Genomic DNA, 24,437 nt, shown 5'->3' on the forward strand with positions numbered 1-24,437 from the left:
CTTCCCGGCCTGCTTCCGGGGGGCGTGCAGCATGGTGGAGGCCGCATCCCCGACCTGCAGGCGCTCTGGATGCCGCGGGTGCCGCATGGACCTGCGGCTTTCCGGCGCTGGGGCAGAACCACCCCGCACCACGGCCTGCGCTGGGGGGGTCGGCTTCGAACAGCCTGGGAGAGGAGGCCTGGACCGGAAGACCCGGGTGAGTGTACGGCACGGGGGTGGAGGTGCAAGGGACATGGACCCTATCAGTGGAGGATGGCACCGGCGCTGGGCTGGGGCTGCTAAACGCCATGCTGGGGCTACATGCGGTGCCACTGGTGAGCTGTTGAGCAGGGGGGAGTACTGGGGAGGCAGGCAGCGTTGCTGTGGCAGAGGCAGGCGCGGGGAAAGGGACGGCAGAGAGCCCAGGGAGGTGAGCGCTAATGCTGCTAATAAAAGCTTGGGTCCATTGCTCACCTTCCTGTGCTGCTCTCTGCCGTAGGGCCTCAAACCAATCGTCGGACATGCTGGTAGGACAATAGCACGATAGCTTCCAGGTGTCCGCCGGGAGGGAAAGAGGGAGTTAATGGCACGTACACCTGGCTTTAACCCCTGTAGGTGTGGCCGTAGGACCCTTCCCCTTTAAGAACCATTGTCTGGCAGGGTCATCCCAATTAGTGCATCACTAAGGGGATTGGTGTGAGGGGGGGGGACTGGGCACTGGCCGTATTTTATTGTTGTTGTTAGATGGGCTTCACAGTCAGAGGCGCAATCCTTATACAGTTCTGCGCCTGCCAATCCTGAAAGAGCAGTAACACAGAAGGAACATTAAGGAGCAGGATGAAAAATACATTGCCAAAATTGTCCAGACTGAGTGGAGTAATCCAGTTAAAAGAATAGACGAAAAAGAAAGAATAGAGAAAAAAAGAGAAAAGCAAAAGAGGAGAGGTAGGGAAGGCGATAGGGAAAGTTGTTCAAATGTGAGGTCCAAAGAATGCATATTCAGGTTTCCCTGATAAGGGCCCAATAGTTAGCTGAAGATCTAAATTCTCCAGCCAATAATACCAGGTTTTGTAAAAATGATCATAAGAGTTATTAATTGTAGAAGCGAGCACCTCCTTTATTTTAGCAAACCAGAAGGAGATTGTTGTAGCGGTATCTTTTTTTTTTTTTTTTTTCCGAAGTAGGTGGATGCATGCTCTTGCAGTCGCAATTACCGTAAGTTTAGTTATATCAAAAGTGTGTAGGTTTTCAAAAGGATGTCACAGTGATGGAGAAGGATGAGAGCTGTGTCCAATTCTGAAATCATTTGTGATTTTATGTATCACTAGCTGCACTTTTTCCTAAAAAGAAGAGAGAAGCTTGCAGTAGTAGAAAATGTGTAACAGATCACCTGTATGCCTCATATCAGAGTTAGATAGGGTTGCAATATTATTACAATACAGAAGAGCTGTGAGAGCTACAGCAAATTTAAATTCTCCTGATCTGTGTTAGTTACTTGTCTCACACTGGTAACTCCCCCATTGATTTAAAATTACTGTCTCTAGAGTTTATCTTCCAGGCAGTGTCCTCCCTATTGCCTGGAAGAGGTAATTTACATATAAGAAAAATGTGGATATCTATGGATTAAGACAGCAGATCGCAGTGATCAAGGTATCATTTTATTCAGCTTCCTATGACCTGGATGCCCACATAGGCAACTTAAGAAGGACAATCCTGACAGATTCCCTTTAATACTGCAAATGCATTTAAATATACTTTCACGGATACAATAGGTCTAGGATCTTACCAATAGGTGCGGGTGTTACCTTCTTGCATGGTAGTAATAATTTACAGTTACACACCTTTAGGCTGTTTGCCCACATTGTTTTATTAGTGCGTTTCCGCCACATTTTTGCCGCAGCGGATAGGCTTAAAAAAACGCAAATAAAATGCACCCCCATGCAATCCTATGGGATTCCACAGTTGCTGTGCCCGTGCTGCTGATCTTACCGCTGCATAATCGCATAGCGGTAAAATCCATAGCATGTTCATTATTTCTGCGGAATCGCGTCGATTCCGCCACCATAGGATTGCATTGAAACACTCACTTTACGCATGTGGCTATGCTCACCATGCGTAAAGTGAGTGCTTTATGTGCGGATGGTACCCTGGGTCTGGAGGAGAGGAGACTCTCCTCCAGGCCCTGGGAACCATATTCCTGTAAAAAATAGAATAATAATAAAAAATCGGGATATACTTACCCTCTGTCAGTCCCCAGAATCCTCCCGCCAGCATCTTCCGTTCCAAGGAATGCATTGCGTGAATGACCTCTGATGTCTCGCTTGATGCTACGTCATCAGAGGTCATTCGCGCAATGCATCCCTGGGAACGGAAGCTTCCGGCAGCGCCAATGAGGGGCGGGACGACTCCGGGGGCCGACGGAGGGTGAGTATATCTCTATTTTTTATTTTTTTTATTATTTTTAACATATCTTTTGCTCTTGATGCTGCATAGGCAGCATCAATAGTAAAAAGTTGGTCACACTTGTCAAGCACTATGCTTGACAAGTGTGACCAACCTGTCAATCACTTGTCCAAGCAATACTTCAAATCACTTGGAAAAGAGCAAGCATTCTGCAAGCTAAAAACGCTTGAAAAGCGATTGTATTTTGCAGGAAAACTCATGCGAATTCCACATCCGTTTTACCCACGGCAGGGAGTTGCGGAAATGCTGCGGACATTTCCGCAGCATTTCTGCAGCAGGGGGAACTTAGCCTTACAAATTCTGACAGTTTTTGCTTCATATATCTTTCTCAGCAGTAGAATGACCATAACAAAAATTGTCAATAACAGCCAGTGCAGAACAAAAACAGAACTATTGTGTTATGGGCTTTTCATGCTCTTGACAAAATCATATGAAAGTGTTCACAAACACATAATCCCTTGTTTGTCCTTGCTCTGGCACACAATGGAAAAAAGAAAATTGCATAAATGCATGCAGAAAGTCATTCACATACTTACATACAGCTGTCATGAGACACAAGGTGTGTATAAAAAAATTGGCATGACATGCTGTATGATATTTTTCTATGATCACTTTCACAATAGTGTTCTTTAACCCCTTCCCGACTTGTGCAGTACGTAAAGTCATGATTGGGAAGAACTTCCCGACCAATGCAGTATTATGTACGTCATGGTGATCACCCAAGCACAGGGGGGCTGTGCGCGGGCGATCGCTGCCAGGTGTCAGCTGATTGTGCCCGCACCGCTCCCATCACTTTAACCCCCTCACTGATTCAATCAGTGCAATCACAGCATGTGGAGAGCAGGCAGAGGGAAGAAGGCCCCTCTGCTTTTGGATCAGAGACCCCGATCGTTGCCATGTTGACCGGATGTCGTCCAAGTCACCAGACACTAGCAAATTAGTTAGATCATGCGCAGTGCATGATCTAACTAACTTGTGTCTGCAGCACTGACAGGTTATAAGTCGTGATGAGCGAGTATGCTCGTTGCTCGGGTTTTTCCGAGGGGTGGTCTCCGAGTATTTGGAAGTGCTCGGAGATTTAGTTTCTGTTGCCACAGCTGCATGATTTGAGGCTACTTGACAGCCTGAATACATGTGGGGATTTCCTAACAAACAGGCAACCCCTACATGTATTCAGTCTGTCAAGTAGCCGCAAATCATGCAGCTGCGGCGACAGAAACTAAATCTCCGAGCACCCCAAATACTCTGAGATCACCCGAGCAACAAGCATACTCGCTCATCACTATTTATAAGGTATTGCAATGCTCCTTCATTGCTATACCTTCTAACTGCAGAAAGTGAAAGTCCCATAGTGGAACTAAGTAAAAAAAAAAAAAGTTGTAAAAAATATTTTAAAAAATCACAAAAGAAAAAATGTATTGTACCCATCAGTAAATATTATGAAAAAAATTAAAGATACAATTAAACTACACTTATTTGGTACCGCCGCGTCCGGAGCGACCCAACCTATAAAACTGTCCCACTAGTTTAACCCCTTTTAATGAACACTGTAAAAATAAATAAAAATATAAAACGAGGCAAAAAACAATGCGTTATCATCATACCGCCGAACAAAAAGTATAAATAATAATAATCTTTATTTTTATATAGCGCTAACATATTCCGCAGCGCTTTACAGTTTGCACACATTATCATCACTGTCCCCGATGGGGCTCACAATCTAAAACTCAATCAAAAAGGCGAATGTAAATTTAAATGGTTCTGCTGAAACAGTCTTCTTGTCTTGCAAAACTCAAGCTGCTATACAGCTCTCTCACCCGAAAATAAAAAATTACAGCTCTCGGAATACACTGATGCAAAAATTATTTTTTTTTTCAATAAGTTTGTTTAAAAGCTCCAAAACATAAAAAACAACATAAATGGGACATCGCTGTAATCGTACTGATCTGAAGAGTAAAGCTGCCTTATCAATTTTAACACATGCAATAGCATTACCAAAAGCTTAAAAACAATTCCTACACTATTGGTTTTTATGTATTCTGCATCCAAAAACTCAGAATAAAAAGCGATCGAAAAAATGTCATGAGCCTGAAAATACCAATAAAAACAAGCCAGCACATGACTCTGATGGCGGAGATATTGAAAAATTATAGCTCTCCAAATAAAATATGGTGATGTAAAAATAGTTTTTGAAAACAAAAAAAAGAAACATTTTTTAGTGTGGAACAGCAGCCAAACATAAAAAAATATATATAAATCTGGTATCGCCATAATCACACCGTCTCGAAGAATGAAGTCGTTTAATCACTTATAGGGAGGGGCGTGTCCTAGCTGGTCATGTGAGCGGTAGCATAGGAGAGAGCTCCTGCCACTATTACTACAATAATCCTGTGCAGGCACCGCTGTTTGCTTTAAATTATGCCATACCTGCTGGCTGAAGGTCCCGGGAGCCGAGGGGTCTTGATCGGGAGTCAGGAGGAGGGAGAGATGACGCGGGGGCAGGAGACGCTGGTGTATCCAAGATGGCGCCGCGGCCAGAAAGGACTCTGAGAAAGCTGATGCTGCATGTCAGCTGCGCATGGAAGTGGCTGCAAAGCTAAAACAGTTTTCCCGGGTTGAAGGAGTGGAGGAGGCAGAGACACATGCTGGAGATGGATCTGACGAGGAGGAGGAGGAAATGATCCCTGAAGGGGAGAATGAGGTACAAAGGGGGGCAGGAGGGAGCAGCATGGCTGTGGTAACAGGTGCCCAGGAAGCAGTGGTGCTGGAAGGAGAACCGACCCTGAGAGACGTTTTTACACTAGTCTCTTCATGTAAGCAATCAATAAAGGCCTTAACCCTGCAGGTGCAAGATGTTAAAGGGGAAATGGCACATATAAATGTGGCTCTGCAGTAGATGGATAAACGTGTGGGTGCAGTGGAGGAGGGGGTGAGCACCGCTGAGGATCATATGGTAAAGCTGCAAAAAGCAGAGAAAAAGCTTGCTCAAGTAGTGTCAGAACTGGCTGCCAAAAATGAGGATCTAGAGAACAAATCCAGAAGAAATAACCTCTGTATAGTTGGTCTGCCTGAAAAAACGGAGGGGAGGAATTCTACTGAGTTTATTGAAAGCTGGCTGAGGGAGAAAATTGGGGTCGAGACGCTGACAAAAGTTTTTGCTGTTGAGAGAGCTCACAGGGTCCCACCACAGCCCCCTGCCCCTGGAGCTAATCCCCGTACTATGCTTGCCAAAATACTGCGCTATAGGGACCGGGACATTATTCTCAGGAGGGCCAGAGAAATGGAGGATGTCACGGTCGATGGACAGAGGATTGCCATTTATCCGGATTATTCTGCTGCAGTTCAGAAACAGAGGATGCAGTTTACTGGTGTCAAGAGACGCTTGAGGGGATTGGGGGTGCAATATTCTATGTTGTTCCCTGCGAGGCTGGGGGTGGTTGCTTTGGACAGAGCCCATGTTTTCCTGACACCAGAGGAAGCTACCCATTGGATTGACATTAATGCAAAGAAAATACAAGCCAAAGGGGACTGAGATTCCACGGTGACCTGGATGCATGGGAATATCTTTTTTATATATCTGGAATAGGAGAATTGTGTATATTTTTATACCTGTTTTTTTTTTTTTTTGTGCTGCTCTCAATTTTGGAAGCGCTGTGAATGTCCATGTTATTTGCTTGGCCAGATGGTGCAGTAATAGATAATATGGAGGGAGGAGGAGGATTTAAAATGGTGCACTACGAATGTTTATTGTAATCTCTTTACTTTGTTGTTGGTATTGAAATGTTTTGTGTAATGGTGGTGGGAGGCGAGAAGGGATGGTTAACTACGGGAGAGTGTTTGCAATGGGAAGAGGAGCCTCACTCTCAATGAGAGGAAGAAGCTTTAGATATGGGGGGGACAGGGGAAGGAGTTGGGATTTAAAAGGGTGGGGTGGTAGGGGGATTAGACAGCTAGTATAAAGGGGAGAGGATATTCTGAAAAATGATGAGCGTTGTGATGTGGGACCGTATTAAAATATTGAGTTGGAATGTAAGAGGACTATCAGATAGGACCAGACAAGCGGCGGTTTTACAGTATGCTCGAGATCAGAGGGCCTCAATGATATGCCTGCTTGAGACACACTTGGTGCATGAGAAGGTTGACGTTTAACGTAGGAACTGGATACAAAAAGCGTATCTTTCTACCTTTTCTACATATTCGAGGGGAGTGTCAGTACTGGTCTCCACGGGGGCATGATATGAGGAAGTGGTGGTGCATGTGGATGTGGACAGACAATATGTTGTGGTGAAATGTAAATAGAATCATAGAATCATAGAAACGTAGAGTTGGAAGGGACCTCCTGGGCCATCTGGTCCAACCCCCTGCTCAAAGCAGGATTCGCTAAATCATCCCAGTCAGATGTCTGTCCAGCCTCTGTTTGAAGACTTCCATTGAAGGAGAACTCACCACTTCTCGTGGCAGCCTGTTCCACTCATTGATCACTCTAACTGTCAAAAAGTTTTTTCTAATATCTAATCTGTGTCTCCTCCCATTCAGTTTCATCCCATTGCTTCTAGTCTTTCCTTGTGCAAATGTGAATAAAGTTGATCCTTCTACAATGTGACAGCCCTTTAGATATTTGTAGACAGCTATTAAGTCTCCTCTCAGTCTTCTCTTTTGCAAACTAAACATTCCCAAATCCTGCAACCTTTCCTCATAAGACAGGGTTTGCAGACCGGTCACCATTCTGGTCGCTCTTTTCTGAACTTGCTCCAGTTTGTTGATGTCTTTTTTAAAATGTGGTGCCCAAAACTGGACACAATATTCCAGATGAGGTCTGACCAAAGAGGAGTAGAGGGAAATAATGACTTCACGTGATCTAGACTGTATGCTTCTGTTAATACATCCTAGAATTGCATTTGCCTTTTTTGCTGCTGCATCACACTGTTGACTCATATTCAGTCTGTGATCTATTAGTATACCCAAGTCTTTTTCACATGTGCTGTCACTTAGCCCTATTCCTCCCATTCTATATATGCTTTTTTCATTTTTATTGCCCAGATGTAGTACTTTGCATTTCTCCCTGTTAAAAACCATTCTGTTAGTTGCTGCCCACTTCTCCAGTTTATTTAAATCTTTTTGAATCCTCTCTCTCTCTTCTCTAGTATTAGCTATCCCTCCTAGCTTTGTGTCATCAGCAAATTTAATCAGTTTACCCTCAATTCCTTCATCTAAATCGTTGATAAAGATGTTGAACAATACAGGGCCCAGGACAGAGCCCTGTGGTACCCCACTTGAGACATTCTTCCAACTGGATGTGCAGCCATTTACGACCACTCTTTGGGTCCGATCACTAAGCCAGTTATGAACCCACCTAACAGTTGCCTTGTCCATTCCATACTTAGTCAGTTTTTCAATAAGGATTGTATGAGAGACTTTGTCAAATGCTTTGCTGAAGTCAAGATAAACTATATCTACAGCATTTCCTTGATCCACCCAATCAGTGATACCGTCACTGATTGGGTGGATCAAGGAAATGATCCACCCAAAATTGTTTGGTGTGCTGATGTGTGTGGCAGCCATGTACATTCCGCCTCCCTATTCCAGCAGGAAAGGAAGTGGGAAGTGTTAGAGCTGGTCGGACGTGGGGGGTCGATGCCACTCTTAATTATTGGGGACCTTGATAATATTTGTGATGATTTCTGGGACAAGAACAAAAACACGCAGAGTTGGACCGAAGGTCACGCTGCTGCATTTGGTACATATGTTCGGGAAATTGGCATGATTGATTTATGGAGAGTGCGACATGTTGGAGAGAGGGGGTATTCTTGTTATTTACCTGCCCATGATACCCTATCTAGAATAGATATGGCTCGGCAATGGAATGATGGACACGGTGGGGGATGTGAGGTACCTGCCACGGGCTGTTTCAGATCACAGTCAGATAGAGGTGTAGCTGCGGCCGGCGGGGACACAAGACATGTGCAGGGGAGAGTGGAAAATACACCCCAATTGGTTGCATAGTGCAGATATAGAGAGTATACAGCGGGAGGTAGAGGAGTTTTTTGAATTTAAAGATGGGAGTGTGGATATATCAACTATATGGGAGGCTATGAAAGCTTATTTGAGAGGTTTGCTGTTTAGGGATATCAGAAAGTGTAAGAGGCGGGCAAAACAGGCGGAAAGGTTGAGAGCAGCGGAAGATGAGATGGCTTTACTTGGTACCCCAGAGGCTGGGAAATGCTTACGGGAAGCTCAGAATAATATGGATAAAACTCTTTTGGAAAGGGCGGAGAGGAAAAGAGAGTTTCAGCAACTGGCTTCTTACCAAGAAGGTGAGAAGGTGGGCCACATGCTGTCGCTGATTGCTTCTGCCCAGAGGGGTACCTCGTTTGTGCATTCATTGGTTTCAGGAAACGTTACAAAGGTGTCGGAGACCCCTGACATTGTAGGGGTATTCACGGACTTTTATGCGGATTTATACTCCTCTCGGGTGGGAGCATCGGTGGGAGACACTGGCATTCTTGGAGGGGCTTGGGCTGCCTAAATTGGGAGATGCTGACAGGGAAAGCTTGGAGGCACCTATCACTGACGAGGAGCTGAGTCGGGCACTAGGGTCAATGTCAAGGGGGAAAGCGCCAGGAGTAGACGGATTACTATCTGAAATTTATAAAGGTATGGGGGAAGTATTAGTGCACAGATTGAGAGTGGTACTGGAGGATTCTAAGTGTAGAGGGACTTTGCCAGCTTCAATGAGAGAAGCCATAATAGTGGTAATACCGAAAGAGGATAAAGATTTACAGCAGCCTGAGTCATATCGCCCAATCTCTTTGCTCACAACGGATGTTAAGCTTCTGGCCAAGGTATTAGCAAACCAACTGACGGGTGTTGTCTCGAAGTTGATACATCCGGATCAGTCCGGCTTTATGCCCGACAGATCTACGGCTGTTAACCTGAGAAGACTTTTTATGAATATACAGCTGCAGGCCGACGACTGCAGTCAGAGGGTTATTGCATCCTTAGATGCTCAAAAGGCTTTCGATAGCGTGGAGTGGGGATATTTGTGGCAGGTTCTGCGCTGTTTGGGCTTTGGTCCGCAATTTCTGTCATGGGTTCAACTGCTGTATGCGCAACCGTTGGCGAAAATCAGGGTGAATGGGGAGCTATCCAAAGCTATAAAGTTGAACAGAGGGACGAGACAGGAGTGTCCACTCTCCCCTCTTTTGTTTGCTTTGGCGGTGGAACCGCTGGTCGCAAATATTCGACAGTCTACCAGGGTGTCTGGGTTCAGGTATGGCTCAATAGAGGAAAAGATAGCTCTCTATGCGGACAATATACTATTGTTCTTGGGTGATCCACACACTTCTCTGGGGAATGTCATGCGGCTTATTGAGGAATTTGAATCCTTGTTGGGACTGGTGATAAACTGGAATCAATTCTGTTTAAGGTCGATGATGTAGTGGATGAGGTAAGGGACGTCGTAGGCGGGGGCAGACTTAAAGTGGCAGATCGATTTAAATATTTAGGGATATGGGTCTCTATGCAGATTACAGACTATCTGCATAAGAATCTGACTCCTGTACTGGGGGTTCTCAAGGCAAAGGTGGGAGCCTAGACTAAGCTACACTTGTCGAAGATTGGACGGGGCAATCTCATTAAAATGATTCGATGCCTAAGATACTATAGTTGTGGCCAAAAGTATTGACACCCCTGCAATTCTGCCAGATAATACTCAGTTTCTTCCTGAAAATGATTGCAAACACAAATTCTTTGGTATTATTATCTTCATTTAATTTGTCTTAAATGAAAAAGCACAAAAGAGAATGAAGCAAAGAGCAAAACATTGATTCATTTCACACAAAACTCCAAAAATGGGCCAGACAAAAGTATTGGCACCCTCAGTCTAATACTTGGCTGCACAACCTTTAGCCAAAATAACTGCGACCAACCACTTCCGGTAACTATCAATTAGTTTCTTACAATGCTCTGCTGGAATTTTAGACCATTCTTCTTTGACAATCTGCTCCAGGTCTCTGATATTTGAAGGGTGCCTTCTCCAAACTGCCATTTTTAGATCTCTCCACAGGTGTTCTATGGGATTCAGGTCTGGACTCATTGCTGGCCACCTTAGAAGTCTCCAGTGCTTTCTCTCAAACCATTTTCTAGTGCTTTTTGAAGTGTGTTTTGGGTCATTGTCCTGCTGGAAGACCCATGACCTCTGAGGGAGACCCAGCTTTCTCACACTGGGCCCTACATTATGCTGCAAAATTTGTTGGTAGTCTTCAGGCTGTGCCATGCACACGGTCAGGCAGTCCAGTGCCAGAGGCAGCAAAGCAACCCCAAAACATCAGGGAACCTCCGCCATGTTTGACTGTAGGGACCGTGTTCTTTTCTTTGAATGCCTCTTTTTTTCTCTTGTAAACTCTATGTTGATGCCTTTGCCCAAAAAGCTCTACTTTTGTCTCATCTGACCAGAGAACATTCTTCCAAAACATTTTAGGCTTTTTCAGGTAAGTTTTGGCAAACTCCAGCCTGGCTTTTTTATGTCTCGGGGTAAAAAGTGGGGTCTTCCTGGGTCTCCTACCATACAGTCTCTTTTCATTCAGACGCTGACAGATGGTACGGGTTGACACTGTTGTACCCTCAGACTGTAGGGCAGCTTGAACTTGTTTGGATGTTAGTCGAGGTTCTTTATCCAACATCCGCACAATCTTGCGTTGAAATCTCTTGTCAATTTTTCTTTTCCGTCCACATCTAGGGAGGTTAGCCACAGTGCCATGGGCTTTAAACTTCTTGATGACACTGCGCACGGTAGACACAGGAACATTCAGGTCTTTGGAGATGGACTTGTAGCCTTGAGATTGCTCATGCTTCCTCACAATTTGGTTTCTCAAGTCCTCAGACAGTTCTTTGGTCTTCTTTCTTTTCTCCATGCTCAATGTGGTACACACAAGGACACAGGTGGAGTCAACTTTAATCCATGTCAGCTGGCTGCAAGTGTGATTTAGTTTTTGCCAACACCTGCTAGGTGCCACAGGTAAGTTACAGGTGCTGTTTATTACACAAATTAGAGAAGCATCACATGATTTTTCAAACAGTGCCAATCCTTTTGTCCACCCTCCTTTTTATGTTTGGTGTGGAATTATATCCAATTTGGCTTTAGGACAATTCTTTTTGTGCTTTTTCATTTAAGACAAATTAAATGAAGATAATAATACCAAAGAATTTGTGTTTGCAATTATTTTCAGGAAGAAACTGAGTATTATCTGACAGAATTGCAGGGGTGTCAATACTTTTGGCCACAACTGTATATATACTTCACAATGCACCTATTTGGATACCCCGTGGGAAATTTAAACAGATCAACTCTTTATTTAGAAGTTTGGTATGGGGGAAGCAGCATCCCCGTATTTAAGTTGGAGACGCTTCAGCGGCCTAAGGAAGAGGGGGGATTGGCTTTGCCTAACCCTGAAATATTTATTATTTCGGCACAGTGCCAGCATCTCAGGGGTTGGGTGGATGAGGAGACCTCTAGCGTGGTACAGCATTTGATAGAGGGGCTGATGAAGAGAAGACCGGCGGTTCAGTGCTTGAAGGATGGGTCCCTGTGGGGCACTTGGGAAAATCTACCCAAAACTATTTCTGATACATAAAATATGGGGGAGGATAAAACAAATCGGGGAGTCACCTGTCTAGGTTTTCTCCGTTATGGCATAATAACAATCTTCCGGAGTTTGACGTTGGGATGTTTGTTGGAATGGTTGGTCAGGGGGATACGGTATGTCTTTCAGATATTAGAGCAGCAGGAGTTGAAATCTTTTTCCAGGCTGCAGTCGGAATAATGTCTTAAGGCCTCCGGGGAATATCAATATGCTCAAATGAGGCATGCGTACAGCGCTCAAAACAGAGATGATTGCCTTAATTCAGGGCAACCTAGTATGTGTGTGGGGGGGACTACGAGGGGGGGGTCATCTCCTCTATATATAGAGACCTAATACATATTTACTTGGATATCCAATCAATACAAGGGCTAAGTGGGAAAGAGAGCTGGGTCACTTGGACGATGAAATGAGGGAGTCTGTTGTGAGCTCATTTTCGGGTTTGCCTCTGGCTTCTGGTGAGGGTTATGGAGCTGGTTGTGCTGACAGAGGAGTAGTGAGTTCTCTATCTGGACTCCCTCTGTTGGTGAAGGGAGGTAATGAAGCTGATCTAAATGGCAGAGACCGGCCACCTGAGGAAGAGGACTGTGATTGGACATCAGGAATTTCTGATTGGATTTAAGGCAGCCGACTCCCTAGTTTCTTGCTGGTGATTTCTCCTGACTGTGGCTTCTGGTTTCCAGTTTGATTCCTGCCTTCTTAAAGCTAAGTTTTCTCTGCTATTGTTCATTTGAGTTTTCGTCTGGTTTACTTAGTTTTTGTGTTCAGCCAGCCCTGGCTGGGACTGGGCTGAATCCCCATTTTGTCTCTGATCAGTTGATCTCTTTTGCTCTGTCTTCAGAATATACCTGAGTGCTGATATAGGGAATTGAAGTCTAGGGCCTTTTTCTATCAGACGTGTTGGACATTTTTTGGCAGGGTTTTTTGCGTGATTGCAGACAGCAGCTTTTCTTTCCTGTCCTTTCTAGTTAGTGAGGGCCCCATCGTTTGCTCAGCCTATCTTTCTATCTGTGTTTGTGTTTTCATCTTGTTTCACCGACAATACATGTTGGGTGCTGTCTATTGCTTTGGGGTCTGCTCTGGGGCAGTTTAGATTTTCCCTTTCTTTCTTTAGGCTTATTTAGTTCTCCGGCCATGACGAGGCATCTAGGACCACCGTAGGCACGCTCCACGGCTAGTTCTAGTTGTGTGTATAGGATCAGGGGTCTGCAATCCGCTAGTTACCAACCTCTCCGGTTTTCTGGGCTTGGCTTGCTTTTTGTTTTTTCCTCCTCGGTGACTAATTCATAACAGGAGTCGATTCTGTAGTGGATACCAAAACTGTCACTGAGTATAGACTCTCTCAGTTTTATATCTTACATAGAGTATATAGGTCTCCGGAAGTTATTTATAGGGCTGGATTACGGTCTAACTCTGAGTGTCCTCGGTGTAAGAACGAAAATGCTGGATTATTTCATATGCTGTGGATGTGTCCAAGATTGGCTGCCTTTTGGTTAGTGGTAATGAGTCATGTTGAAGTGGCTTATAGGTATGTGGTCCCAAGAGAGCCAGTGGTTTGCTTGCTGGGTGGGATATGTGGAGGAGATAAAAGTGGATAACAATCTGAAGGTGGCTATTGCTAGATTACTACAGTTAGGTCCATATATACTATATTTTTTTACGCCTCATCATGCGTGTTACTCCAATAAAACGCAGCATTTGTGTTTTCTGGCGTTTTCCATGCGTTTGCTTTTTTATGCACAAAAGTAATTTCAAGAGTAGGGAAATGTTAGAAGAATTACAACAGACAACACCAATGGGACATCAGGGGGCGTGTTTAATGGTAATTCTTTATATAGACCCTGTGTGCAGCTGAGTTCTTCACATTTGCTTGCTTTTTCTCTGGACAACATGGATCTACGCTGGAAGAGTTTTCACTTCAACTTGGATCTGGACATCAGGATGGCTCAGGCTTATGCAGTTGCTTGCCATCAACAAAAGGAGAGAGAGAGACAGCAAAGACGGCAGCTGCGGCGTTTGTGGATACATCCGATTGTTGAACTCCGGGAGAGCCGTGGAGCGTACCACACCCTCTACAGCGAGCTCCAGGCAAACCCGGAGAAATTTACTGATTATACCCGGATGTCCCAACAAAGCTTCAGGGATTTACTTGCTCGTGTTGAACCATACATCCGGAGACAGGACACACAGCTCCGTCATGCGATTCCTCCTGAGGAACGTCTCCTGGTCACATTACGGTACGTTATATTTACCAACCAATGCCTGCATATTTTCCTTTGTTGTGACATGTACTTTTCAAAAACTTTTTTAATTCTGTGTTTTATTATTTATTGTTGTAACAATATACAGAAAGATTAATTTTACTTCTTTCTCTGTTTCGCAGATTCCTTGCGACTGGAGAGACACTATCTTCACTCCACTTTCAATACAGGATTGGAATTTCCACCTTGTCGGGAATTGTTGCGGACACCTGCCGCGCTTTGTGGGACGTTCTCTGTCCAGAATTTATGCCCCTGCCCACCGCTGAAAAGTGGATGGAAATTGCTGACAAATTCTGGACAGTATGCAATTGCCCCAACTGTTTGGGAGCTGTTGATTGAAAACACATCCGGATAATCAAACCCAAAAGAACTGGATCAGAGTACTATAACTACAAAAAGTACTTTTTGACAGTACTCATGGCCATTGCGGATGCCGGGTGTATGTTTGTTGCAGTGGACATTGGTGCATTTGGCCGTGGGAATGACTCCCAGGCTTTTAAGAACTCAGACATGGGACGGAGGTTGTATGGCAACCAATTTAATTTCCCCAGGCCACGGCTTCTTCTTCACACTGAAACTCCGTCACAGCCCTTTGTAATGGTTGAGGTTGAGGCTTTTCAAATGTGCGCAAACCTGCTGAAACCCTACTCCAGCCGTGACTTGGACCACACAAAAAAAATCTTTAGTTACAGGCTGACCAGGGCCAGAAGAACTGTAGAGTGTGCTTTTGGGATTCTTGTCTCCAGATGGTGCATTCTCAGCACAGCCATTAATCTTAAACTGGAAACATTGGATGACGTGGTGAAGGCCTGTGTGGTTCTACATAATTTTGTGATGGCTATAGAGCACCCAAACTTTGAACTAGATGAACCTGCTGCAAACTCATTGCCTGAATTCACTCAGCACCCTCTCAGGTCATCCGCTGAAGTTGGGCAAATGAGGGACCAATTTGCGGCCTACTTCATCTCAGATGCAGGACGGGTGGAATGGCAAGAGCAAATGGTGTAAAATATTTTTATTGTGTGTATATATTAATAAATAAACCTGTGTTGATACCTGTACCGAGTGCACTATGTCTTTTTAAACTGCAATACAATGATCAACTGTCCAAGTATTTCTATGAATTCACGATGCTGTGTTTTGTGCATCATGAATTTAAAACCAGTCCTGACTAGGTGACTATACATACACCCAATTTGTAGGCCCTTTATCAGTGAGGACGGCCAAAATAACGCATCCTGACTTCAGAATGTTATCACATCTAGCCAGATAAATACACATATGAGTTAAACTGCAGCATTGCTACAGTCTGCGTGAAATATGATCAGACTGAAGCGACGCTGCAGTTCATAAATCATATGTGTATTCAGCAGATCCGTTTTGATATGTAGTTCTGAAACTAGGCCTGGGTATTGAACATATGACGTGTTTTTTAACCATCATTTCCTCTGTTAATTCAACACACACTGACTAGACGATGTGATTATTTACAAGGTATATCTAAAATTCCCCGGACTGGTCTCACAAAAAGGAGGATGTTGAAAAAAATACCATACTCAATTTTATGATACCTGCCAAGGTGACAATAGATATGCCTTGCAAATAACACCATCCTCTATTAAGTGTGTGCTATTTTAGCAAACTGAAGAGACTGGTGGTGAAAATACAAGTCATATATTTGTTTGGTTGACAACGCATATCTCCTAGAAACACACCAGAAACGTGTCGGTAGTGGAGATATGAGTGGACAAATAAACAAAGAGTGCGGCGTAGTGTGTGTACGGCGCAGTGTGTGGGTGTGGAGGCAGTGACGAAGACTATAATAAAACGTTATTATGGTAAACCATAGCTGAATTTTTATTTTAAACAAAATTTAAAAAAAAATTATTTTTTGCCTCGTTTGGGGGACATATGTAGCACGTTTGTGGTGTGCTTCGAAGAGGCAAGACTTACAGTCGATGATGGTGTTCTGGATGAAGGGGCGACAAAAGTTGTGGGGAAGGGAGGTAAGTAATAGAAATTGAGGTAGACAAATTAGGAGGAGAGGGGAGAGGTACAGTCAGATTTTTGGGGGGGGGTTTTGTCTCCTTAAATTAGCCTGCCTGGACCTCCTTGTGCCCAATGGCCGCCTTGAGTCTTGTGCACGCATAGAAGTTGGTGCAAAAATGGAATGGGGGTCCCCCGTTTGATGCAGCTGCGGCTGCTGCTGTTGTGGCTGCTGCTGCTGTTCAATGGTTGCGGTGGCAGTGCTCGTCATTGCAGGAGGACTGGTGACTGCAGTGCTGGTCCATGTTTGTGGAGCGGTGGAGGCAGGGCTACAACATGTAGGAGGGGTGGCGGCAGGGCTGTTCCACGTGGAGCAGTGGTCACAGTGGCAGTTCTCCAAGCAGGCGTGTGGGTGGTGCTCCAGACAGGAGCAGCGCTTGCCATGGTGGTGAGGTGAGGTGACCAGCAGCACTCAGACTTGTGGTGCTGTAATGGTGGCTGTCGAGGCTTTGCATGGAGGTGGCCGTGCAGTGGTATGCAGCAGAAGTCGGTACTGTTGTGAATCGAGTCAGTGGTGGCACAGGTGGGAATGACACTGTTGACTGCTGCACATACCGATTCTGCTGGATAGCCTGCAAGTAAGCAGTGTTGCAGGCCTGCAACACACTCAGCTGTTGCTCATGTCTAAGATGTTCCACCATGCCCCATTCGATTTTACTAAAAAATGGGTGCGCTGGTCTATTGAGGTCGGCCTCCAGCCGGTCAAGGCGCTGTTTGACAGAGTTGAAGCGGTGTTTCATTTGGTTAAAACCTCTTTCCATGAGGGAAAAAACACTTTCAACTCTGTCTGACAGCGACTTGAGGCTGGCATGAAAGGCCTCGCTCAAGTGCATGAACTCGGGCAAGACAGGCCTGTCCAAGGCCCTCTGCCGCTGTCGCTTAGTGCCCGCATAACCAGTGGCAGAAACCTGGGACGGGAACACCTGATTGACCAGCTTCCTGGTCAACAGCTGTCTGTGTGGCTGACCTGCAAGGTGCTTCCTGGCTGTCGAATGGCTGAGATGGGTCAGAGGACGTCCGATGAAGAACCGATCCAGGGACAGGTTGCAGGGTGCTGATCCAGGTGCTGTGGAAAGAAAAGAAAAACATTACTGTCATGCATTTACAAGAAGCATCAGCTGTGGATTACAAAAGCATTAATTTTAAAAACCACCCAAAAAATAACAAAAGAATACTTACGCTCTGTGGCAAGGACCGGTCTTAGGAACTCCAAATTACGATGGTAACGGTATTTTGTTCTGGTCCTTGCCGCTGAACCACTGCAAACCTGTCCCTCAGCACAAACATCAGTGTTGAAGCGGTCCTTCATTGAGCACCACCGTGTTCTGACTTTGTTCACTGTTGGAAAAAAAAAAAAAATTTATGAGTATGATGCAAGATATTTTCTATGAGTGAACCTAACTGTGCCATCAGTCAATGCAGCACAATTCAGCAATACAATACCCAATGCATTGAGTGTAGTTCCTGATATTACGGTTGTGTTTACACACAGATTCTTTCTATGAGGTAACACAACCGTGACATCCGAAGAACAGTCAATGCAGCACAATTCAGCAATACAATACACAAATCAGTGACTGTTGATCCTGATATTACGGTTGTGTTTACACATAGAATATATCTATGAGTAAACAGGCTCGGTCTGGCGGGGTATTGGGTAAATGCCCGGTGGGTCACGGGGGGCCCTTTAATTTTCCTGCCCCTTTAAATGTTGTGGGCCCTTTAAGAGCGCGCGTGCACATACCTTGTGTTTGCACCGCGCGCGGTCGGGCGGCGTCCCCCTGGCTGGCTGGCTGGCTCCAGCGGCTCCTGAGCGTCTGATGAGAGCAATGAGTCACTCTCACCCTGGCCGCCGCGTGACCTTGCTGCAGTGGTTGCCGCGGCCTGTTCTTGATGGGCGGTGACAACCGCCCCGTGCTCTTTCCTCTTCTGTAGCTGGCTGCTGCCTGGCTAATAGCAGCGCCAGCACACAGAAAAGAAGAGGACGCCACCGGCCCGCCGCGCTCATCCTGCTGCTCCCCTTCAGAAGTTCAGTGTGTGTGTTACACACAGGCAGGCAGCCGTGAGCCCTTCGGACTTGTCCGGTGAGTATAAAATAGCAGGGGAAGGGGTCCAGGTGACACTAGGGGAGACACAGTCCACTAGTCCAATGTCCTCGGCTGATGGCTGTGTGGTGGTGGTGGACTCTCTGCCGGCTGTGTGGTGGTGGTGGACTCTCTGCCGGGCTCCCTGACTCCTGCGGCCTGCCCAGTGCCGCGTCCAGTGTCGTCCTCCTCGGTCATGCAGCTCTGTCAGCTCCCGACTACCGCTGTCATGCAGTGTCGGACCGTGCCGCCGGCCCGGCTGTGTGGTGGTGTTTTTTGCTCTCTGCCGGGCTCCCTGTCTGACTCCTGCAGCCCTGCGGCCTGCTCAGTGTGTCCAGTGTCCTCCTCCTCGGTCATGCAGCTCTGCCGGCTCCCAACTACCGCTGTCCTGCAGTGCCGACCCGGATGTGTGATGGTGTTTTGTGCTCTCTGCCGGGCTCCCTGTCTGACTCCTGCAGCCCTGCGGCCTGCTCAGTGTGTCCAGTGTCCTCCTCCTCGGTCATGCAGCTCTGCCGGCTCCCGACTACCGCTTTCCTTCAGTGCCGGACAGTGCCGGCCTGGCTGTGTGGTGGTGGTGGTGTTGTGTGCTCTCTGCCAGGCTCCCTGTCTTACTGCTGCGGCCTGCTCAGTGCGTCCAGTGTCCTCCTCCTCCTCGGTCATGCAGCTCTGTCGGCTCACGACTACCGCTGTCCTGCAGTGCCGGCCCGGCTGTGTGGTGGTGTTGTGTGCTCTCTGCCAGGCTCCCTGTCTGACTCCTGCAGCCCTGCGGCGTGCCCAGTGTGTCCAGTGTCCTCCTCCTCGGAGTCATGCAGCTCTGTCGGCTCCCGACTACCACTGTCCTGAAGTGCCGGCCCGGCTGTGTGGTGGTGGTGTTGTGTGCTCTCTCCCGGGCTCCCTGTCTGACTCCTGCAACTCTGCGGCCTGCTCAGTGTGTCCAGTGTCGTCCTCCTCCTCGGTCATGCAGCTCTGCCGGCTCCCGACTACCGCTCTCCTGCAGTGCCAGACAGTGCCAGACATAATACTGTATTGCGGACTATGAGGTACCCATAATACTGTATGGCGGACTGTGGTTGCACATAATACTGTATGGCGGACATTGTGGTTGCCCATAATACTGTATGGCGGACAATGTAGTTGCCCATAATACTGTATGGCGGACAGTGTGGTTGCCCATAATACTGTATGGCGGACTATGTGGGTGCCTATAATAGTTGTATGGCGGACTATGAGGTGCCCATAATACTGTATGGCGGACTATAAGGTGCCCATAATACTGTATGGCGTACTATATGGGTGCTCATAATACTGTATGGAAGACTATGTGGGTGCCGATAATACTGTATGGCGGACTATGAGGTGCCTATAATACTGTATGGCGAACTATGTGGGTGCTCATAATACTGGATGGAGGACTATGTGGTTGCCCATAATACTGGATGGAGGTCTATGTGGTTGCCCATAATACTGTATGGAGGACAATGTGGTTGCCCATAATACTGTATGGCGGACTGAGGGCTCATAATACTGTATGGAGGACTATGTGGTTGCCCATAATATTGTATGGTGGACTATGTGGTTGCCCATAATATTGTATGGCGGACTATGTGGACCCAGAATGTGGAGCTTTTATCCTCATTAGACTGGAGTGGCATGTCTGACTTGATCACTGATCCTTTCATTCCCTCAGTGGCTGAACTTGTTTTTTTATAGAAGCCCCAAAGAGAATGAATGGAGCTTCGGTAAGATTTCCCACAAGCCGCTCTAGTTTAAAATGGGGATAAGTGTCCTATCAAGGATAAAACTTCCTCATTCTTTCAATCGGTGGAGTTTCTAATGGTCGGACCTAAGTGATCACCTAAGCTGTGGAGGCCATGGATCGGTGATGACTTGTTTTACCCAAAGAACCTCATTAATGTAAGCTACTGTAATTATACATCCAGTAATGGGGGCGCACAGTAGATGTGCAGGAGACGCCTGTGTTTTACAGCCGATGCTCCACTATAATGGGGATAACAACTGACAAATATTTGCATATAACCGTAGGGTGGGCCCCTAGAGTCCATTCCCCTGGTGGGCCCCAGACACCCCAGTCCGACCCTGAGTAAACACAACCGTTACATCAGAAGAGCAGTCAATGCAGCACAATCCAGCAATACAATACACAAAGCAGTGACTGTTGATCCTGATATTACGGTTGTGTTTACACATAGAATATATGTATGAGTAAACACAACCGTGACATCAGAAGAACAGTCAATGCAGCACAATCCAGCAATACAATACACAAAGCAGTGACTGTTGATCCTGATATTACGGTTGTGTTTACACATAGAATATATCTATCAGTAAACACAACAGTGTAAAATCAAGGTCAATAGTCACTGCGGCATCACAGAGCAGGTAAATACTTACGAAACACCTTTTTGGAGGTTGCAGGGGCGCTGTCCCAGCCATCCATCAATGATGCGGCCACCTCATTCCATAGCCTCCGGGTCACCACATTGTCCTTGTGCAGCTGGTCACGACTGTCCCACAACGGAACACGCTCCTGGACAAGTTGTATCAGGTGTTCATTATCCAGGTAGACGTCTTCATCCCGCTGTGGAACCTGGAAAACAAACAAACATTAGAATCTTTGTGTGAATGAAAAAGTTTAAAAAAAAACATTCACAATGAGGACTTACATTACGTGTCACCGCCGGAACTTGGCTTTGCTGCTCACGCTGTTCGGTGTCACTAGACGGCTCCGATGAGGAGGTCTGAAAAAAAATAAAAAAATATTAGACATTTGGATAGGCAGCAGCTATACTTACCCAAAGGCACAAAAAAAAAATCACCTCACGCTCTGCTTGGGCCATTTCCTCCTTGGATGGGGAAATATTTGATCCAGAAGAAGACATACTGCATGTAAAAAAAAAAATTAGTACATAATAAAATTGACAAGACAGGCATACATTTTAGATGAAGAATACTCATATTCTTGCTGCTGAAGCTCCAAAATTCTGTGTGGTTTTGCTGTTTGTCTGCTCTCCAGGCTGTCTGTAGAGTTGTGTTACAGTGCAGGAAGATGCCTTCTTTATCTAAACTCATCCCAAACAATGTTGCTTGTGTAAGGGGTGGTTTCAAACAGTGTCTAGACATTGTTTACTCAAAAAGAGCATGTTCTGATAAGCGCTGACGTGCGCTGAGTCATGCGCTCGTCAGCGCACCCATAGACTGTAAAGTTATTTTTTTTGCGCATTCAATGCGCTTACGCGCGCATGCGCATTTTTTCGGCGGATGGGCGGAACAAAAAAATGCAACATGTAGCGTCTGGCGCGACAAGGCGCACACCTGGAAAAAACACTGCGCACGCTGAACGCTGATGAACTCTGACATGCGCTAAACCATGCGCGTACATGTTAAATATTGGGGAGCAATGCGCATGCGCACTATAGCGCACAAGGCGCTGCGCTAAAAACCGCTAGTGTGAAACCAGCTTAATTGAGAATGACATAACGAAGGGATTGCCCACACCTGTCCATAAAATAGCCTTGGAGTCAATTGTCCAATTACTTTTGGTCCCTTTAAAAACAGGGTGGCACATGTTAAGGAGCTGAAACTCCTAAACCCTTCATCCAATTTTAATGTGGATGCCCTCAAATGAAAGCTGAAAGTCTGAACTTCAACTGCATCTGAATTGTTTTGTTTAAAATTCATTTGGTAATGTCTAGAACCAAAATTAGAAAAATGTTGTCTCTGTCCAAATACATATGGACCTAAATGTATATATGGCTCGAAAGGTAATAGCGAGGAATTGGATAAAGGAGGATCCACCTCCAAGGGGACAATATCTTGCCTATGTGAAGCATGCCCTTAAGCTGGAGAAGGGGTTCTACAAGAAAAGAGGAAAACTGGTGATGTATGTCAAACTGTGGAGGCTTTGTTTGGAATTGGGATGAGTGGATAGGTGAATGAACAGTCTCGGGGGTATGTATATGTGGGTTGCTGGTCTACACTGCTATAACAGATGATGTTGTATAATGGAAGTCTACATACATGTACAGGTGGTGTTAAAGGGATAATACAAGCTGTCTAAAGGGGGAAGGGCTGAGGGTGGGGTGAGTTTGCATTGTTGAGGGAGGGGATGGTTTATAGGAAATCAAAAATGCTTGTACCACTGTTGTATGAATACTGTGATGTTCTTCGTAATAAAAATTTTAAAAAATCACTTATAGGGCACGAGGAAAGGCGTAAAAATAAATAAAACCTTTTTTTTTTATTTTGCCTGCTTTTGATTTTTTTCATTCTGCCTTCCAAAGATCTCAGTAAGGCTTGGCTCACATTTATCTTGCGCTTTACGGTGAGCGTTTACATCCGGGTTTCTGTGTAAGTCTCTGAAATACAGGATTCAGAATGAACCCGCGGAGTGAGTTTCCCTATAATGAGTCAGATGGAGGCACTGTGGATGCCCTCTGACCTGTGATTCGGCAGTGTCCAGGTTTTTATTAGGAGAGCATAAAAGTGCAGTCGGCCACAGTTTTCTGCACCTCTGGGGAAAAAAAGGACACCGCTGAACAGAGGCCAGATGCAGTTCAGTGTAACCCTGCTGCCTCAATATAGTGAGTACCTCCCTCGGGGGTTTCAACTGAATTACGTCACTCAAAGATTTAAAGGGAAATCCCCATGTACATGTGTCATCTGTTAACTGAAATATACGGGGCTTCCACATTTACTGGTAGCACAAAGGCACTCAAAAAGCAAAATCTCCGTCGCATCCCCAAAAGAAAGTAAGCAAATTCTGTGCTCTCAAATCCAAATGCCCCCCCTCCCTTTTGAGCCCCAGTGTGCCTAATCTACATTTAGCGTCCACATGTTTGGCATTTCTGTAACGATGAGAGCTTTCCTAATTTACAGGTGCATGCGCTGGACACAACGTACTGGTCACTATAAGGGCATTTTGCAATTTTCACTCAGCAAGATCCACTGCTGCTTGTTTTTGGCAAACACCAATGAAGTCAAAATCATCACTACAACTGTAGATAAGTTCCCAAAGGGGTATAAATGTCAAAATGGGGTCACTTGAGGGGGTTTCTGCTCTTCTAGCACCAGTGGGCTCTGTACATGGAGTCTGCAAATTATTATAGAAAATGCTAAGATCCAGGATGCCTCCTGTATAACTACTGCTTAGCCAAACAGCGTGCCTCAGGAGGGACGGAGAGCTATTTGCCGATAGCTCTCCGTTCCTCCCGAGTCTCGCCATATGGCCAAGCAGTAATGTACAGCCATATTTGGGGTATTTCTACATTCGGCATAATTTGTGGAACATATTTTGGTGCCATTTTAACCCATTTCCCTGTGTGAAATCTGAGGATAAAACAAAATTTTGGTGGTAAAAATCTAATTATTTTTTTTTCATTGCTCAATAGTATTACATTTTTTGACCCACCTGTGGTGTCAATATGATCACTACACCCCTAGATGAATTCATTGGGGAGTGTAGTTTGTAAAATGAGTTTGCATATAGGGCATTTCTGTTCTGGCACCTCACGGGCTCTACCAATGTGACGTGGCACCCTCAAACCATTCCAGCAAAATCTGAACTCTAATATGGTGCAATTTCTCCTGTTACCCTTGTGAAAATGCAAAATTGTGGGGAATTTTTTTTTTTCATGGCTCAGTGTTATAAACGTCTAAAGTTGCCTGAGAGGGTCTAGTTTCCACTTGTGGGAGGTTACCACTGTTTAGGCACATCAGGGGCTCTCCAAACACAACATGGCTAATTATTCCAGCAATTTTTGCATTTATAAACTTCCCTTCCAAGTTCTGCCGTTTGCCCAAACAGTGGTTTCCCTCCACATATGGCAGTGCATTGAGCAGCAGGGTGGTGTGCTGATAAAAGGGAGGAAAAAAAAATCTTTTAAATCTTCTGCTTGAGCGAGTGTGAACGAGCTGAGTGTGACCTGAGCGTAAGTGCGAACTGTGGT

The 24,437-nt window shown here is 45.6% G+C and overlaps 2 protein-coding genes and 1 long non-coding RNA gene across 5 annotated transcripts in view; 1 reads left to right on the forward strand and 2 right to left on the reverse strand.

The window, feature by feature from the left end:
* The window catches only part of LOC141089083 (uncharacterized), a 249,028-nt gene extending 243,601 nt beyond the window's left edge, over positions 1–5,427 (reverse strand). The window contains exon 1 of the long non-coding RNA XR_012232170.1: positions 4,870–5,427. This is a non-coding gene — a long non-coding RNA (uncharacterized lncRNA). The remainder of the gene's footprint in view (positions 1–4,869) is intronic.
* IPO4 (importin 4) overlaps positions 1–24,437 on the forward strand; it is a 420,928-nt gene that overhangs the window by 321,638 nt on the left and 74,853 nt on the right. The gene's annotated exons all lie outside the window — the stretch shown is intronic.
* On the reverse strand, positions 16,708–20,999 carry LOC141089081 (uncharacterized). The gene is made up of 3 exons (XM_073575363.1): positions 20,884–20,999; positions 17,567–17,725; positions 16,708–17,453 (listed from the first exon to the last, which is right to left on the reverse strand). Exons 1-3 carry the CDS (start codon positions 20,927–20,929, stop codon positions 16,708–16,710), a joined length of 951 nt encoding a protein of 316 aa, XP_073431464.1. The 5' UTR covers positions 20,930–20,999.

The sequence above is a fragment of the Dendrobates tinctorius genome, unplaced genomic scaffold (genome assembly GCF_039654945.1).
Source record: "Dendrobates tinctorius isolate UK_male_01 unplaced genomic scaffold, ASM3965494v1 ptg000044l, whole genome shotgun sequence".
NCBI classification, from domain to species: domain Eukaryota; kingdom Metazoa; phylum Chordata; class Amphibia; order Anura; family Dendrobatidae; genus Dendrobates; species Dendrobates tinctorius.